This window comes from Brachycentrus maculatus, unplaced genomic scaffold, assembly GCF_059751285.1.
Source record: "Brachycentrus maculatus isolate JH-2025_06_01 unplaced genomic scaffold, ASM5975128v1 h1tg000011l, whole genome shotgun sequence".
NCBI classification, from domain to species: domain Eukaryota; kingdom Metazoa; phylum Arthropoda; class Insecta; order Trichoptera; family Brachycentridae; genus Brachycentrus; species Brachycentrus maculatus.
In genome coordinates, this window is record NW_028280765.1 from 1,450,162 (window position 1) to 1,469,811 (window position 19,650).

Genomic DNA, 19,650 nt, shown 5'->3' on the forward strand with positions numbered 1-19,650 from the left:
TCTATTGGAAAATGCCTAGTCTTCCATATTTTTCTTCATCTTTGTTGAGATATCAACAGATAATGTAAAAAATAACTCCTATAATTGGGAGATAATCCAGATTTGTAAACAAGTATTTGGACACACTCAAAATGTTGTAATTATTTAGTCAGATTTATTACGTACGAGTGCGTGATTCGGAAGATGTTTACGGTAACAGGGAAGCAAAAGGTGAAAGGGGTAGGTGCGAGTGCGTACTGAATTATTGAGAATTCGTACGGCTTCCTTACATTGTTAACATCCTTGAGTTGTGGAGATTGCCCATTGTGGGGTTTTATTGGATTGCGGAGGGAGTTTTTCTCAGTTCGCTGAACCAGATACGATTTGATTGCTGGGGAGCTATGGAGCGTGTGTGTTGAGTGAATTTCAATTGGAATTCTGTTTTGTTTCAAGACGATTATGGAGCGTGCCATTTAACAGATATGCCTACTTCGATTTATACTAATACAATTTCTGGATTAGGAGAATACTCGTATTCACCCTGTTTTGCGTAAATCGTTTGTAAAGACCCATTCAAAAAGACAAAGGATGTGAGAATTTTTTTGAAGGATCTTCAACTATATATATATATATATATATATATATATATATATATATATATATATATATATATATATATATATATATATATATATATATATATATATATATATATATATATATATATATATATATATATATATATATATATATATATATATTTATATATTTATATATATAAACATATATATATTTATATATATATATATATATATATATATATATATATATATATATATATATATATATATATATACACATATATTTTTATATATTATCCATAACACATGAATTCATGTTAAAATAATGGATGTAGATCAACGTGTTTTTATACTATGTTAGAAGTCTCGGGTTTAATTTCCGGGGGGTCAAAATAAATGTAGTGTTACCGGGATTGATCACCTTTCCTTCATTTATTTAACGATCAAGATAACACTGCTTGTATACGATCCAGTGTCGTATACAATTGTATGGAGGCAGTGCTATCTTTATGGATGAATACACGAAAAAAGGTGATCAGCCTTCGTTTCATGTGTGTATTTTATTATCTTTTTGTTTGATAAAATATTTTTTTCATTTATATGTACTTTTTTATACTTCGTTCAAAATAGTCACAAAAATATTTAGCTTTTTTATATATCTTTTTTTTGCAAACCTATCTACGAGAGGAATAGTTTTCTATTAAAAACGATGGGAATGATACATACGTTGTAATTTAGCAATCAATTAATGACAATAAACACCTGATAAACTTCTGTAGCACATATATTGTATGTCTATTTCCCAATATTTTGTTTTCGAAAACTAGTACTAAAGTTTGGTGTGCGAATATAGTAAAGAATACATACATAACAATATTATACCACGGATGATATTATAAAAGTTATATTTCAATAATGTAACCGGCCAGTTGATATTCGGGGGTAAAAAATTGTGTTCATTTATAGTTCAGGAAACAATTTTCTCGCTTGTTTCCGTGGTGGCCCAGAAGTAATAATAAATACATATACAACTTATTCCCGAAAGACTGAAGAGTTGGCGCCCCTGTAAACGAAGCATTCCCGCCATTTTTCTCCTACGTACGTTTCCCGCGGGAACCGTAATACGACGGATAACTCTGACTTTTAGAAGAAATATCCTATCCCTATTTCAAAGTAAAGCTTTGAATTTTTTGGTTCGCTTGTTATTATTGGATACTCGTTAGTATTTATTGTTTTAGTGAAATAAGTCAATTATATTTCATAAAGTATTAATACGTTTTCTTTTTCAAGGGACTCAAGGGTTTAAAATTATCCGTGTTCTATGTAGTTATACAAAAAATACTAGTAATTCACCCTGGATGTGCTAAACATTACATCTATTTTGCTTGTCTTACCGTTTTTTTCTACATATTATTATATTTTTGTACGTGAAATTTAACCGTGAATGGATGAATATGTATGTATATTCATATTTTTAATTTTCTTACATTTTACGAAATCATAAAATAATTCAAAGAAATGAAAAATACAAAGATGAATAAACATCTTTTGATGAAACAAATGAATAAATCATTAATTTTCTACCTCTTAGGTACCTATATAATTCTAAAGTCTTAAATTTTATTATTTACGGAGTGAAATTCAAATTCCAATTCCACGAATGATTTTTCACAAAATATCTGGGAAAATCCAAATTGTAGTAGGAATATTTTCCAATTTCCTTATAAGCAATTCTGAAGGGAAATAAATATTATATTACCGTCTTAAATATATTCGTGGGATGGAATTACGATTGCTGACTTTTGTTTGTAAGTTAGAAATATGAATACACAATTGTGTATTTAAGAGGTTTCCCAAATACGTATATAGTTTATAGATGATCACATTACATAAGAATGAGTGAATCCTTGTGTGATTTCTAGGAATATTTTAATAATAGAAAACCTATGATACACAATTATAAAATTAAAGCATACGACTTGCAATCTAGATTAATAGTAATTTTTTAGGTTTTAGAAAAGATGGAAATATATTGAGAAAAAAATCATATTTAATATCTTCGCACACTTGTCGTGAAGTGACGCTTTCGGTTATCTTGCTTGAAAAAGAATAACGTTTTGTTTGCACATGCGTTCAATATTTATTGATTGGATTTTCATCGTTTATATCCCAAATTTATTAAATAGAGGCCCGTTATATGGAGGGTTTCCTGTATAATTTAACTCATGCGACTAAACAGCTTAAGACGAATAAGCGAATGTTCGCGATAAAGTGTACACATATTTAAGGTTCGCTCAGTGGTGAGAGTATTTTTTTCTTCTATAGTTGACATGACAGATACATTCCATTCTGTAGGGGCATATCTGTGGAATCTATAAATTAAAAAAATCTCCCAATTCCATTGTATTTTGTATTCTTCTGAGTTATTGTGCCCTTTGTAGTTCAAACTTCTTGCTGATGTTTCAAAACTCAATCAAGTGTTCATAATCTAGGTAAAGATTTTGTACATTTATTTTTTATTACCACGAAAGAATGATATATAAAGAATGATACGCAAGGCTTTAATTTGTATTTTTATTTTTATTTTATATATGGGAAGAAATAAAATAAAACAGATGTTCCCAATATTTTAAATGTGTCCAAATTTTTATTCACAAAATCTGGGTTCGCTCGACTTAAGAGTTATTACAACCTACTATGGACTGGTTTAAGTAAGTTTTGAAAAACATTTATACAAAAAAAGAATGTAAGATGTGTTAAGAAGTAAAAGTAAAAGTAAATAAAAATATGTATATATTATTAAAAATATTTTATTAAGTTTATAATCATTACAATTTTGAGTACATTTGTCAGACTTCAATATTACACAACAGTTGAGATTAAATATAATATTTAAAACTTATGTTAATAGTACTGATGATTAAACAATGAAAAATGTTCGTGAAAGTCAGAATACTTAATCTATATTCAAAATCAGTCTTGAAATAAATCAACAGTCATCTTATTATAATAATTTCACTATAGACATTAATCAAATCAACTATGGTTGCCGCATATTATAGATCGTTTGTTACAGACTCGAACCCAATGACAATTAAAACACCTTTAATTTTTTAACAAATGTCAAAATAATACGCCATGGTGACTATTGTTGGGAATGCTGCGATACTAAGCAATCGTGACATTGATTTTTGTTAAGAACATTTCTCATAACGCATCAAATTTTAGTTTTCTATAAACGCATTTAAATAACACAAATATAAATAATAACAAAATTTAGTTTTTGGACGAAATCCCCTTTTTACAGTGATTTTATGCAGGTAGGAGATTCAATAAAATATTTGTCTGTCATTTTAACTTGTTAGCTGTGTTGAATACTTTTAATATTGCATTTTATTTTCATTTATTTCTAACAATCAATTCGAAAATCGGAGAAAGCATTAATAATTAAAATTATCTATTACTATTTTGACTTGTTAATAAAGTATTCCTATAATACGGCAACCATACAATATTTCTAATATACTTCGATATACTAAAATGTTGGTTTATTTTACATTTTCAATTATTTTTAAGAAATCACATAATTTTGTAAAACACAAAAATAAAGATTCTCATTTTTAATTATAGTTAATTATAGTTAATTAGTAAATTATGTCAAGTAAAATTTACATTTTATTCGGATAAAATATTGTATGCTGATCAGCATCTAAAATGAAGAAAGAATTGGATAATAGAAGAATATTGTATGATAAAACGATCCGGTTCCGAATCCAGAAAAACGTATGCATGTGATACACATATTGTAGGTATGTTTCCAAGAATTTCAGATATTTGGAAATACGTTCATATAATATATGTATGTACATATAAAGCAAACAAAATAATAAAATGTTCACTTTACTTGATAAATGTGCTTTCCATGTAAAAGGTAAGGAACTAAAATATAATTAATATTTGGAGTGTTAACCTTATGATTTTTCATTCTATAAGTTACAAAATTACTTTGCTATAAAATCACGATACAACTTATTAAAACTTAATTTAAACTAGTTTCGATGAAAATAACCCCTTCCTCTTAAGACTTATTATATTACAAAATAACAAATGCATAATGCGTTTCAAAACAACAGCTTAGAATTTAAAAACACATTGAATTTTATAGCAATATGAAAACAGTATTTGTGTTTTTACTCTGCTGTAAGTTTTTGGTATAAACTATTAGAAAATATCGTCTTTTGCAAACAAACTTATATACATACATACATACTAGTCAGTTTTTTACGAGCCTTAAGCTTTTCGGTTCGCTCCAATTTATTCCGATTCATATTCTGTACCTTTTATACCATGCATATTTACTAAGAAACGTGAGACCAAATATTACAAATTCACCGAATCATTGACATTCGAGAAGAGACGGAGAATATTTTTTTATACAATAAACAATGCTGGCTGATCACTCGGTGTGTGGCAAATTTGAACGTAAATATTCACGTTATTCCCAGGCCACGAATGATACACGGCGTCATTCTTATGGATCAAATACCGTTTCGTGTATTTTCTTTCATCGACGGGTACGATAATTTTCGTGAATTTGTTCTCGCTTTGGAAAGTCACGATAGCGTGAAATTCCTCCTTTTGCGCAGCGGGCAAACAGGGACCCTCGTAACACAGAGTCTTCATGATAATAGAAAACGTCAGATTGAAATGAAACATTCCTACTTTGATAATGAAAATGCAACCGTTCGTGAGCATGCAGACTTTGTATTTGTATCTCGTCATAGCCGCGTTCATCATTTTGTTGGAGAATTTCTCTATAACGATGTTGGCCCGGTTGGACTCCATCCCGGAGATGCTGTGGGCGTTTGACATGTGTCTGAGGAGATTTTGGACCGGAACGCTGCAGAAGCAGATCTCTTCCAGAGGGCACAGGATCATGCCCAAAGTGCACACGGATTCGTGCGCAAGGCGAGTCTCTGAAGTCACTTGGGTGGGACATCCCCATCTAGAAAAAAAGGAGTAATTAAACTAAATTAATGAAAATGAAAGAGATACTTTTTTATCACAAGAAGTGCTACAATTTTTTTTTTATTAAATTAACAACATGTTTACATTATTTCAGCGATTAGTATCTACTAGCATAGGGACACGTAAAATATAACAGTGTTAAACCCGTATAATACAATACGTAAAGTAAATACGAGTATAAATATGCAACTATAAATCACACACTCGTATTTTAAATTTGACATACACACGCACATACCTAGTGATAACCACACCCTCACACACACAATCTTTCTTCTAACCCTTATCCGCACCCAATGGTAAATAGGGCACTGCGTCGTATTGACGCAGTGTTATCTTGATAGTTACTCACATGAAGACAGGGCGATCACTCCTGCGCTTCAGAGACCAGTCTAGGGTAATATTAAATATATGTTAGAGTAAAATCACTAGTATTTATTATCACCCCCCTACTGGGAATCGAACCTAGGACCTCCAACACGGCAGCTAAACACGCTTATCATCACACACACAGGCATACAAACATTATTTTTTTTTTAAATATCGTTGGTCATTATGTTTGAATATTATTTCTAATTTATTGTTTTTTATATTATTATAAACGGTTTAAAAGAAATAAATATAAAAAAAATATAAAAAAGTTGCAATAAAAATAATAACGAGCAGTCCCATGAAGAGGGTCGTGATTCTTAATAGTAATATTACAAAGTCTCAATAAACCTGGAAGTTGTCCAAGAAACTTTATTCTTGCTTTACTATCTTATTGGGGTAATTTGTCCAAATATCTTATGTACTAAAGTCTCTTACCAAAGTTACTTAAATAAAGTTACCAAATAAAGTTTTGCCTAAATGATTTCCGAACTAAGAACTTATATGTTACATCGGTAGATATTTTGCGTTTTCTAATACAATTGAAGTTGAAAACCATTAGTTTACAATATTTTGAGAGTGTTCAAATACTTGTTAAATCTGGATTGTCTCCAATTATAGGGGTATTTTTCAAAAATTACTAATTATAATAAATATTTATGATTTTGAAAAAAGTACGTTAGGAGTTTAAAATAACTGAAACCTTTTATTGTTTAATTGGAAAGTTTCGATTTATATATCGTAGTCGTACAGAAGAAAGTGACCAACCAACAAAACGTAAAATGTTCAGGAGGGCCATTTAAGTCACTTTTGCTTGGCAAGAAAATAAACATCAATGCAGTTAGTCATTTTTACCAAGGCAATATATTATACATCCATGTTAAAAATATTTTGGGATTTTTTCAGGGCAATATTAAGCTAGTAAAATATCAAATAGTCAATGATCACGTTTTTGTAAAAAATGCACTTGGTCACTTTCTCCTGCATGATTACGATATGTATATAAAATCGCATTTTTCTGTGAAACATTGTGTATTTAAGGTTATTAGTACGAAAATTTACATAAACCGCATTATTTTTTTTGATAACACAAATTTCACACACCTTTGATCAACCTACAAATACCTAATCAAGTATTTTCTAGAAATGCATACCCTGTGTTTCGGTCCTATGTTGAATAATTCAACCTATGAGCTTTTGGGGTTACATTATAAAAAAAATTACAAAAAAACAAATAATGAAACTGTTGAATTTTAAAATGCGGTTTTTGAAAAATTTTAGAATATACTTGTATTAACATTGTCCTGTACCTACTATAATCTCTCGATTGTGTTTCATTATTTTATTTAAAAATTTAATATGCCTATTCATTCGATCATTTGAATTAAATTTACGCATCAATTAAAAAATATCTTGTAATAACCTTATCATGTATGAAATGCCTAATTTAAATTATTTTAATGATATTGGAATAAAATCATTGAAATATAATTAGCGGATGTTATGAGATCATCTATATGGAGATAAAGATCTATTAAACACCTGATTATAATGAATAGACCTTTAGTCGCTGCACATTTTTTTGGAATTATGTCGTGGTATTCTCGAAAATGACTATATTACGAATCAAACTGCGAATGTGTACTTGTAAGCAGAAAATATATCAACCTTTGATTAGTTGATGTGAGATGTATTATATATAACAAGGAGATCTATCTTATATATTTAACTGCGCGTGAAGGTAACAAATGGCAAATAGCAAATGGCAATGGGCAGGACATATTGCAAGACAGGAACAAGATAGACCCCAAGAATTTTACGAAGACCTTGGGAGAACAGAAGACGTGTCGGAAGACCCAAAAAGAGATGGTCCGACGACATAGGGCACTTGTGCATTACAGGAATTTTACCGTCCGGCAGTCCAGTTAGCATGATAAAACGGATTATTAGCTTGGATTGGCTTGTGCTTTTGGCCGTCTTCGTTCGGTTCGGTGCGCTTGATCGGTGCGTGTAAATTCAATCACGTTAAACTGTCGTAGTCGCTTTTATTTTAAAAAGACTGCCGGACGGAAAAAAACCGTGTAGTGCACAAACGCTCATAGTCGCTGTGGGGGGTAAAAAAAATGGTTGCAAGTAGCAACCGACCGGAGGAAATGGAAAGGGGAAGAAGCCTATATCCAGCAGTGGAGGTCAGAGGGCTCATGAAGAAAAATGAAGTTTTGCGTGATGACTATAATGGTAAACTAACCTTTGATTTCTGCAGGGTAAGTACAGGTCTCGCAGGATTTTCGCAACGGCAGCGCACGATGCGCCTGGAGGCGGAGCGCGGCAGTACGGGCAGCGCGAAAGCTTTCGAGCGCATGTTCCGCACCATAAACTTCCGCATCGTGAGCACGCACTTACTCCAGCGTTCTGTAAAAAAACAAATCTATTAAAAAAAAAACAATCAATTGTACTTTCAGGTTCATAAAATATATAGGCAGAGAGCATAAAACTCCTCATACATTCCCGCGATTATTTCGACCCCTGACCCGGCCACTTAAGTATTTGACATACCTGAAGTTTTCCCTGGTCTTACTCTGTTCTTTTTTCAAACCACTTTCACCTCGTAAATTTGTTTCACAGTTCTTTCTTCACTCATACGTTCCACATGTACAAACCATCTCAACACACCTTTCTATGCTAATAATTCTTCGGACTGGTACTTGAAGCGCAGGAACGAGCAATGATGACTGATCATCTTAGCTCCATCCCGTGTATTGTGATTTATAATATTAGTTACCGTTTATTAGCTACTGTTATCAGTCAAATGCGGTGCGTTTTTTTTCTTTGGGTATATAATAATAATAATGATGATAATACTAATAATAATAGTTTAAAAAAATATAATAAAGCATCTGCAGCCGCTTACCTGAAGTGGGTTCATGCAAATATTGCATTCCGACAGCAGAGATACAATCTCAGTGCAGTTCTTGCATTTGCATTCGTGATTTTCATCTTGGCTTTGAGCTCCTGTAAAAATAATAAAGAATCGTTAATTGATTGTTACATTTTAACATCCGTTCATTTTGTTGTACTCGACTGCGAAACTGGCTTAGCGGGTTTGGTTTACTTCAATTGCAAAATGATTTGTAGATACAAAGGGTTTTTCAATAGGTGCGTTCAAACGTTGACAGCATTATAACGGCTATATTGGTGCAGTAACAATTTGACAGGAATGATCATTTTATCTTGAAATTTTACGATAGAATGTTACATGGAAATCTTCAAAATCAGAGCCTTTGTCTAACGTTCTTTACAATTTTGGGAAAAAATGATCTCAAGTGATGAGGCTCATTTCTGGTTGAATGGCTTCGTAAACGAGCAAAATTGTTGGATTTGAAGCAACGAATATCTACTCTGCACTCTGAAAATGTCACTATTTGGTATGAATTTTGGTCCGGCGGTATCATCGGTCCTTATTTCTTTGAAGATGAGCTGCGTTCACTGTTCAGTGGCATCAGATATCGGACGACAATAACAAACTTTTTGTGACTTATATATACTGTAAGTCACAAAAATGATACTAGAATATACTAGAATAGAATATAATAGGTAACATTTGACGAAATTGAATTTTTTTTATTACACGCTGTTTTTGTATTAAAAAATAAGTTTTTCTTCGAAATAAATGTATAGTTTAAAAACAAAAAGTTTTATTGAAAGGAAGGGAGTTTAAAAAATATATATGAGAATATTTTTTCAATATGTATTCTTAATAACAAAAAAAATCAATATACGTTGTAAAAAAATATAGAAGATATTCAGCCCCATGCGCGCCAAGCGCGTGATGATTTTAACACTTGGTAACACCGTATATTATTAAATTATTTTCAGTGGGGCTACGCAAAATCTCTGTTCAGACAAACCACAGAAAATTACGGCTCTGAAGGGTAACTTAACTCACGCTCTTCATGAAATGCCCTATTTATGAGATGTCTAATATTGGTCCACCAGGATGCGCCATCTATAGCAGAGCCGTGGTAGACATTTGGTCGAAATTATGTTCCGCACATAATGTCCTTGCTTCTTAATTAAAACATAAAATAGAATAATTGTGGCAATACCACTTTAACATCTTGAACTATTTCATTTAGAGCAGTCTAAATTAATTGTGTGTTTTCCATGTCTTTCGTGTATGTTTGTTCGTACTATCCTAACTTGACATTTAAATTCATTTAAAAAATAACACATTTTTATCTATAATAAGACTAGAGTGCAATGGAAAAATATCACACACACATATGCAATATATATATATATATATATATATATATATATATATATATATATATATATAAATATATACATATATATATATAAATATGTACATATATTGTTTATTTACAAAACGATAAAACAGTGTCATTATTATCAATAAAGGAAATTGCGTCAATTTAGATCAATATCCATTGAAAATTGTGATATCTTAGTATTTTGATGTATCACATTTGTAATAAATATCACTAGAAGGATTAAAAAAAACTATTTGCAATATCTTAAAATAACTGTAACTTAGTTTTGTTTCGTTTGAATTTGAAATTACTGAAGAGTGACAAATATGTCAAGGAATGGAAATTTGATCCCTCATGAGAAAAGCAAATCAAAAATCGTGATCGGAAAAGTTTTTACAAAATATTTTAGTGCACATAGTGAGGTTTTACCATAAGTGTAAATTGAAATGATTTGAAAATTCATTTTTACTACTTAACTGCGTTGCCCAAATCAACAATAAAAAACTGATGTTTGTGAAAAGTGAGATAGGTCAGGTCAGGAGTCGGAATAATAGGTGTGGGGTTCTATTTTCTCTGCCTACCCCTGCGTAAGCGGCATGATGGTTAGTTAGTTTTTAAGTTCTTTTTTATCATCATCCCAACATTGGTTATTCAAGCGAAGAGTTTATCATATGGTATAATTCTATCATTTCATTATCATCTTTTAGAATTAAAGTATAATTGCAACTTAAAGCAATGCTAAAATATGCTTACCGTCTGCATCGCTGATAACGACGCTTATCGGTCGCAGATTCTCTCTTGCATTCATTTCTCTTTCTCGATCCCGTATTTCATCAGGAGAGTCAAGGAGCAGGTTGAGTAACTGTTGGAAAATGAAATTGAATAAATTAAAAATAAAAAATAAAATATAAATATCATAAATTTGCAAATATTACTACTATCGAGGTCATGAAAAAAATTATATTATAAATAAAAAAAGAAAGAATGAACGATACTGTTAGTCTTAAAAACAATGGCAGGAGTGGTGGTTTCAATTCATCAAAGACAAATTTTCAGCACAAAAAATCGCATTCGGGAACAAATCTGTGCCAATTCAAATAAAGTTTGGTATTTTTAATAGGTAGATGAATTAAAAATAATTAACTTTATAAAATTAAACAACTTTGTTTCAACCACTTTTTTTTACTATTAGTACACTTTAACCTACCTGTTTCGACAAGAACCTAGTCATCATCAGGGTTTATTAAATTCTAAAACATTAAAATACTTTATGTTTTATTAATTACATTCCCTTACCAAAAACTTAAAAATTCCACACACTCCGTAAAAACTCCGTAAAAAATAAGAAATAAATCCTTTAGGAATTTTTACGGAGTGTGTGGAAGTTTTTGGGAAGGAAATATAATTAATTATGAGAATTTTCATGGTTTTTTTGTGTTTTACAATTTAGTAACTCCTGATGATGACAAGGTTCTTGTCGAAACCGGTAGGTTAAAGTGTACTAATAATAAAAAAGTGGTTAAAACAACGTTGTTTAATTTTATAAAGTTTATAAAATGTGCCACAAAGTATCTGCGAAATAAAATACAAGAAATAATTATAATAAATTTTATGGATAGACCACGGATGTGTCAAATAAAAACAAATCATGTGAAACAAATAAATGGTTTCACCAATTTTGGTAAAAGTTAAAATCTTGAGAAAAGTGATGATAAGATCATTCAATAAAAGTGTGGGAGATAAAAATCAACTAAATATTGGTATTGGCGTTATAAAAGTAAAAACAAGCCTTTCAGAGAATTAAAGTTTTTTTTCCTTTTAGTTAAAAATTATTCAAAATAGAATTTATAACAAATACACAAGATTTATTCGAATATAAGTGTGCACACAAAACTTTTATTCAACTATACAAACTATGGATTACAATGTCTTTTTTTAAATTTGAGATGTTTTTAATGGATATTTCTTAGCTCTTATGATTTTTTTATTTGCTAAAGAAGTATACAAAAATTAATAAATTCATATCCGTAATTAATATTTTTTGTTGTTGCGGAAGCCCACCAAGTTACCTTACATATATTATATATGTGTCTTATCGATGAAGTATGACATACTTATTCAAAAAAATCCATTTTGATAAAATATAAAAAAACGCTATTTTACAATTTTTTATAAAATGAACTGTTGACTCACTCAAAAAATTAAATTGAATTAACGTGTATCTAAGAAAAAGCTATTTAATAAAAAAATAACATACAAGCCCCATGAATCCATATTAATGAATAAAAATGAATGTATGTACAATGTTAAAAGAATATATCATCTTTACCTATAAATAAATTTAATAATAATAAAACCCTTATCCGCACCCCAATGGTGCATAGGGCACTGTGTCTTATAAACGCAGTGTTATCATGATCGTTTTACTTATGAAGGAAAGGTGATCAGCCCTCCGCTTCAGGTACCAGTCCATGGTAATATTGAATAAATATTACAGTGAAAAAATCACTTATATTTATTTTACCCCCCTTGGGAATCGAACCCGGGACCTCCAGAACGGTAGCCGAGCGTGCTGACCATTACACTACGGAGGCGGACACTAATTTAGTTTATGCAAAAAAAAACATTAAATGTTGATCTAAGTGTTGGCTTGGTTTAATATTCGGGAGATGTTTGAAACGTTGATTAAAACTAATATCAGATTATCAGAGATGCGCTGCGCGCTGTAGAGAATCTCTTAGAACAAAATGTTGATGAGAAGAAAAAACTTCTAATGGACGTATATGGAAGTTTGTGATTAAACTTCATAACAGCTTCAGAACTGCCGAAAAGAAAATGAAAGTTCAACGGGTCTTTCTTACAATACTTATAGCTTCCGATAAATAGTTAAGGTAATAAATATAATTATTATTTAATATGCGTTTGTATGTACATCATTACCGAAATTAATAGGATATATTTTATATTTTTATTCACAATTCTACTAAAGAGGTAATTTTTTGTCACTCTTTTCTACATCTTATGGTGCAAAAGGCACTGCATTGTGTATTATTAAGTATTATTTAATGAATATTCGAGATTGGACGGGGATCAGGACCTTATAATATTAATTAACTTTGTTTTCACCACTTTTTTATTAATACAATTCAACCTGCCGGTTTTGACAATACCTTGTCATCATCAGGGTTTATTTTAAACCCAAAACATTAATACTCTCACCAATAATCTCAATACTTCCACACACTCCATAAAAATCCTAAATGTTTTGTATAAAAAAAAACATTTAGGATTTTTATCGAGTGTGTGGAGAGAAAGTTTTTGGAGAGAGTATTTTAATGTTTTCAATGTTTTTGATTTAAAATAAACCCTGACATGACAAGGTATTGTCGAAACCGGTAGGTTGAATTGTATTTGTAAAAAAAGTGGTGAAAACAAAGTTAATTAATTTTATAAAGTTTATAAAATGTGTCACAAAGTATCTGCGGAAAACATTCAAGAAAAGGGGATCAGGACCATTGGGGCGCTGTTTAGAGCTTCCCAAGATAAGGACAATTACATATCTTCAAGTGATACTCGTAATTATAAATAAAAACGTCAGGGGGATTTGACCTGACATGAACAGAAGAAGATTATTTCATCATTGAATCCGTAAAATGATTGAGGTTTTGGAGGAATAATAAAAATTATCTCTAAAAATCGAATAAAAAGTATGAATTTTTTGTTACTTACGTATTGCGGGAACGGCGTATCCATTCTATTTAACAAAAGTACTACACGCGGAATAAAACACTGTCTTTCACGATAATCTAATTCACAATGCCTCAGATATTCGCAAAAACTTGATTAGATTTCAGTATCAGTCGAGTGATTCACATAGAGTCGATTTGTAAGATATATTCGATAATGTCGTCACTTGAAGTACGTATTATCAAAAAAATAGTGCGATAATCTTTTCGACTTAGATTATTATTTACACTTTTTCAAGTACCACTTAAAGAATCACAAATTTAACCTGAATTCTCAAATTCTGAAGCGCAAATTATAAATTTTAATCACTGACCGATAATAACGACGTTACTTGTAAGGATATCAATTGTAAACTGTTTGCAAAATGTTCATTTTCGTTATCTTTTATACCCCACAGAACGGATAATGAGTCATGACTCATTAAGGGCCTGTGGGGTGACCGCAGGGGTCGGTAACCATTTAGCAGGGAGCCGTTTACTCATAATATACATATTTTTCAGTAGTGCATTTAATAAAGGCAATAAATGTATGTTTTTATTTAACTATGCAACCTACATATTTTTAAGATAAAATGTATAATATCAACAATTTAAACTCAGTATTATTAAGACATTACTTTTCCAATAGTTAAAATAAATCGAAGGCTGTATTATCGTATTCAATAACGTGAACAAAATTTATATTTTGTTTTAAATTATAAATAAATTTTATATAAAATAATAGGAATAACCCGCAAAGCCTCAATTTGAGAGGCTTGTTTGCAGGTAGGAACTATTATTTATTGACTTGACGTTTATTTTGTAGAGCTCCATATTAATACTTTAAATATTTAATTAAAAACTGATTTTAGTCTACTAATTTTTTTATTTTATTTAAAAAAAACGTAAAAACAAAAAAAAAAACCTTTCTAATTGTTAGGCTAGTTTAATACTTATGTCACATAATTTTAGTTTTTATGTTTTAAAAAATTATAAAAACATTTTAATAGAATCAAATTCGTGTTTTATTCAAATATTTTAAGAATACTTACAAAACTTAGATCGATTAAATTTATTGAAGACAAATCTTATAATTTATTTTGCAATGGCGAGATTCGAACCCCTGACACCAGTCTTGCGAGTCTCCAAACCGCTTCACGGTACGACACTTATCGCATATAAACTAATTGTCAGAAACGAAACTGTAATAATCACCAAAAAACTAATCAATAAATTTCAATCATTGAAAACATTAAAAAAAATAGTTCATAGATTTTTGTTTTAAATTTCCAAGTTTGCTGCTATGCATGATAGATACAAGGTGATTGCGTGATAGAAATAAGTATTTTATTGTCTAAGCCCTTTGTTTTTTTTATTTTATTAGATTATTAATCAGTAGTAAAAATTAACAAAATGAGGCTGGTTGTCGACCCCTGTAATATAATTATGTTATTTTGGCAACTCAGTAAAGGGTAAAACCAACTATTAAATGGGAATTTCATGCATTTAACTGGGAAGTAAATACATACAAATAAATGAATACTAATGTACATATTTGAGTGATTTAAAAATATTATATTCCTTATTTATTCTGTTCCTTAATTTTTTTGTGTCTCCATATTTGGACATAATATAAAAAACAATTTAATTATATGAATTATTAATAAATTGTAGATAAAACGATAAATATTACTAACTTACTATCATGCCCGTAGCCAGAGAGAAAAGCCATCGTAGCCAGAGAGAAAAGAACGTCTTTTCAAACTTTCTTCGCCTCTTTCCACATTCATGCATCTCTTCATACATACCCGTCGATTATTTCGACTCCTAGCCTGACCACTTTTTTTACCCAAGTATTTAACTTACGTGTTCATGCATAGTTTTTCTCGGTCTCCCTCTGCTCCCTTTTCCAACGACATTCACTCATAAATTTGTTTTACCGTTCTTTCCTCACTTGTTCGTTCCACGTGTCCAAACAAACTCAACACGCCTTGCATTCTTTCCTTATTTCACCATTCGAATGTCCATTATACATCGTTTTGCCTCACATTCGTCTGAGGGATCTCATTTTGACTACGTTCAGTCTACTTTCATCCTTCTTTTGCCAAAGCCATTCTTAACTTCCATACATTAGAGATCGAACCAGAACTCCATTGTCGGAGTTGTTTTTACATATTTTTTTTATTTGACGCGAAGACTGCGAGGTGTGGTTTTCTATTCTCTCTGCATATCCCTACGAAGCTGCATGATGGTTGGTTAGTTAGTTAAGAACTCCACCGACAAGACACTTAAGGTGACTTGATGAGTCTCCGCAGTTTAAAAAAAAATGTATTAACGAATGTACATATGTATAGTATGCATTTACTTCAAAATATTGTTTTCTAATAAATATGTACAATTGTTCTCTTTTCTTTCTCATTTTCAGTCTAATCAATTTTTAAAAATCCCTTCGTTTTAAGGCAGCTTAACTTTTGTTCTAGAATGCGTATTATTTGCATGTTAAATTTAAATTCTCCTCGCCACTAGACTCATTCGTATTCTGAATCGGGTTTTAGACGTTTTGTTAGCCGATTGTAAATTGGTGTTGATTCAGCCCCTTTTTAGAGAATAAATACATAAAACAAACGTTTTATGGTCAAACTGTTGATTCCCTGTGTAAACTTTATTTTATATTGTATTAAAATAAATGAAATCTACGTAAGATTGGTAGATATTAAATTATTACATTGTGACTTATTCGGAGAAAATCTACTATATTATATTAATAATAATAATATAATAAAACCCTTATCCGCACCCCAATGGTGCATAGGGCACTGTGTCATATTAACGCAGTGTTATCTTGATCGTTTACACATGAAGGAAAGGTGATCAGCCCTCCGCTTCAGGTACCAGTCCATGATAATATTGAATAAATATTACAGTGAAACAATCACTTATAGTTTATTTTACCCCCCTTGGGAATCGAACCCGGGACCTCCAGAACGGTAGCCGAGCGTGCTGACCATTACACTACGGAGGCGGACAAATATATTATATAACTATATTATATTATTAAAATAAAATGTAATTTATATTTGAAGCACTAACTTTGTGATTTTTCATTTTATAACTAAAATGTTTTAAAATCGCTGTAAATATTTCATTGTAGCTTAATTATAATGCTTACCGGTTTCAAAGCTAACCGCTTCTTTATCAAGACTGACTAATACTAAAAATAGCATTAATCAGTCTTGATAAAAAAGCGGTTAGCTTCGAAACCGGTAGACACTATGATTATGATAAAATAAAATTATTATGGTAATTTTAAAACAAAGTTACATTGTAATTATTAAATAAAATGTATTAATAGATTTGGAATTAAATATTAAAATCAAACACTGATTTCTTGAGTCTACGTACTAGTATTTTATTGTTAAAAATACATAACAATAAATTTTTTGACAATTGTCTCGCATTGTTATGGCATTTTCAAACGAATGTCATTCGTAAAAAATATTATTAAACTAAATAAAATCAAATTGAAAAACATTTTTTTTCCGCAATGGCAGTGCCATTAGTTAAACAAACAGCAAAACGCGTTATACTAAATATTGCTCATAGTGGATAGTTGTTACGTATGGTAGGTTTTGAGATGTTTTCGATTGAATTGTTATTTTAAAGATTTTTAATATTGTTTTTTTTTTTACATTCCAGTATTTGATCATACCACGTTTACTTCGGTTTTCCTTTGCTCCCATTAAAACCACATTCGTCTCATAAAATTGTTTAATCATTCTTTCCATATGGTCAAACGATCTCTAAATTTTTTCGATAATGCTCATCTCAGCGTGTATTCTTTCCTTATTTTAGCATTCGAACATCTATTATTTATTATTTTTCTGCACATTCACTTGAGACATCGTATTTCAAGACCATTCCGTCTATTTTAAATCTTCTTTTGCCAACCCCATGCTTCAATTCCATAGATTAAGGTTGGTGCCAGGACTCCATTTAAGCTGCCAGTTGAACTCTCGCTGTTGGGCATTTATTTGCTGTAATTAATTTCAGCGCATCATTCACTCTGTTCCAAGCATTTAGACTTCATTCATTATTTTTATCAATATTTCCATTCCTAGAAAATCTTAACATCCTTTCAAGGGATTCAATTAATATTAAAAAATATACGTAATCAAAAGGGTGTTTGATATAAATATACGATTTTTAATGTCGGTTTAGGCTCAATGCGTCTAATATGTTTAATCAAAATAACATCCTTTATGCTTGGTTACATGACCTAGATGAGGGATAAACATTTGAGAAATTAATGCCTAAAATTCACATATCATAATTTTACAATTGTAAACTATTGAAACCGTTAGCTTATGTTTGTCAAACACTCAATACAATAAAACCTCAATATAATGGACCTCTATCTAACGAATTTGGATAATAGACAAAGATACGGTAAAATATAAAAAAAAATCTTGTTAATATATATTTATATTAAACAAGCTTAAACTCATATGTCATCACATGTAAACAATTTTTAGCGGCCATGATAATCACATCATATGTGCTAGAAAAAAATATCAGTGGTAAAGATCACATCTAGCCGATCTAATAACATTTTTTGACTATAGTTCAGATAATGAAGTTAAAGTAAAATATATTGTACGAATTTTCGTAATTATAGAGAGTTAATTATAAAAATAAATAAAAAAAGACGGTAAACTTACAAAGTGCAAAAAAAATTATTCCTTTTTCAAAGCAGGGTTATCAAAAGCAAGCTCGTCGATATCAAACGGCAACGTCACTTCACGACGAGTGTCTGAAGACAATAAATTGTATTTTGTATTGTTTGTTCATCACGCCACTTCCCCGCATGGGATAGGCAGAGAGAATAGAACACCACTCTGTCTATGCAAACATTATTCATCTCTTATACATTCATGCATCTCTTCATACATACCCGCATATTATTTCGACTCCTAACATGATCGCTCTTAAGTATTTGACATACCTGATCGAGCCATTGTTTAATAATGTTCATATTATCTTTTTTTATGGAAGTTTTACTGTACTAGTAATCTCATTACTAAAATGTAACTAATTTAATTATTTTTTGTCGTGAGTCACAGAATTCCTCATTCCATTCCCATCAAACACGTTAACTAGTAATTAGTTTTGGTAATCCCATCTTCCATTTATTGCAATCCAAACATTCTCAGTAATGAGGGATTTCAGAAGTATTGATATCTAGGCTGTAATATTTTTCTAAAATTGTCATCAGTCATTAGTATTGTTCAAGATTAAGGGTAGTAATTTTAACTAAATGGAAGGAGTTATTTTATTGTTAAATGTTTACTATTTTTAAATGGCAATTGAAGCGTTTACCAATGTTTGCTAGGGATTATTTTTATGTACTTATATTTTCCTCGATTGGATAGATAATTATATTAAGGCAAAAAAATCAATATGTTTTAATATAGGTGTGTGTAATGAAATGTTTATAGAAATATTTCATAAGGCAACATTCACTATTAAAAATATAAATACATTTCACTGATAGGTATAGGACAATTTATCTGCCTTCGTAGTATAGTGGTCAGCTACCGTTCTGGAGTTCCTGGGTTTATTTCCAAGGGGTGCAAATAAATATAAGTGGTTTTTTCACTCTAATATTCCAATATTACCCTGGGCCGGTACCTGATG

General features: G+C 30.5%; 2 protein-coding genes across 2 annotated transcripts in view; one reads left to right on the top strand and one right to left on the bottom strand.

Annotated features, from left to right (window-relative positions):
• The window catches only part of Ac76E (adenylate cyclase type 2 Ac76E), a 226,135-nt gene that overhangs the window by 96,739 nt on the left and 109,746 nt on the right, over window positions 1-19,650 (top strand). The window lies entirely within an intron of this gene.
• Window positions 3,362-14,318, bottom strand: LOC148313486 (uncharacterized). The gene is made up of 5 exons (XM_088262616.1): window positions 13,961-14,318; window positions 10,985-11,093; window positions 8,869-8,969; window positions 8,206-8,369; window positions 3,362-5,565 (listed from the first exon to the last, which is right to left on the bottom strand). The coding sequence occupies exons 1-5, from the start codon at window positions 13,982-13,984 to the stop codon at window positions 4,992-4,994; spliced, it is 972 nt and encodes a 323-aa protein (XP_088118742.1). The 5' UTR covers window positions 13,985-14,318; the 3' UTR covers window positions 3,362-4,991.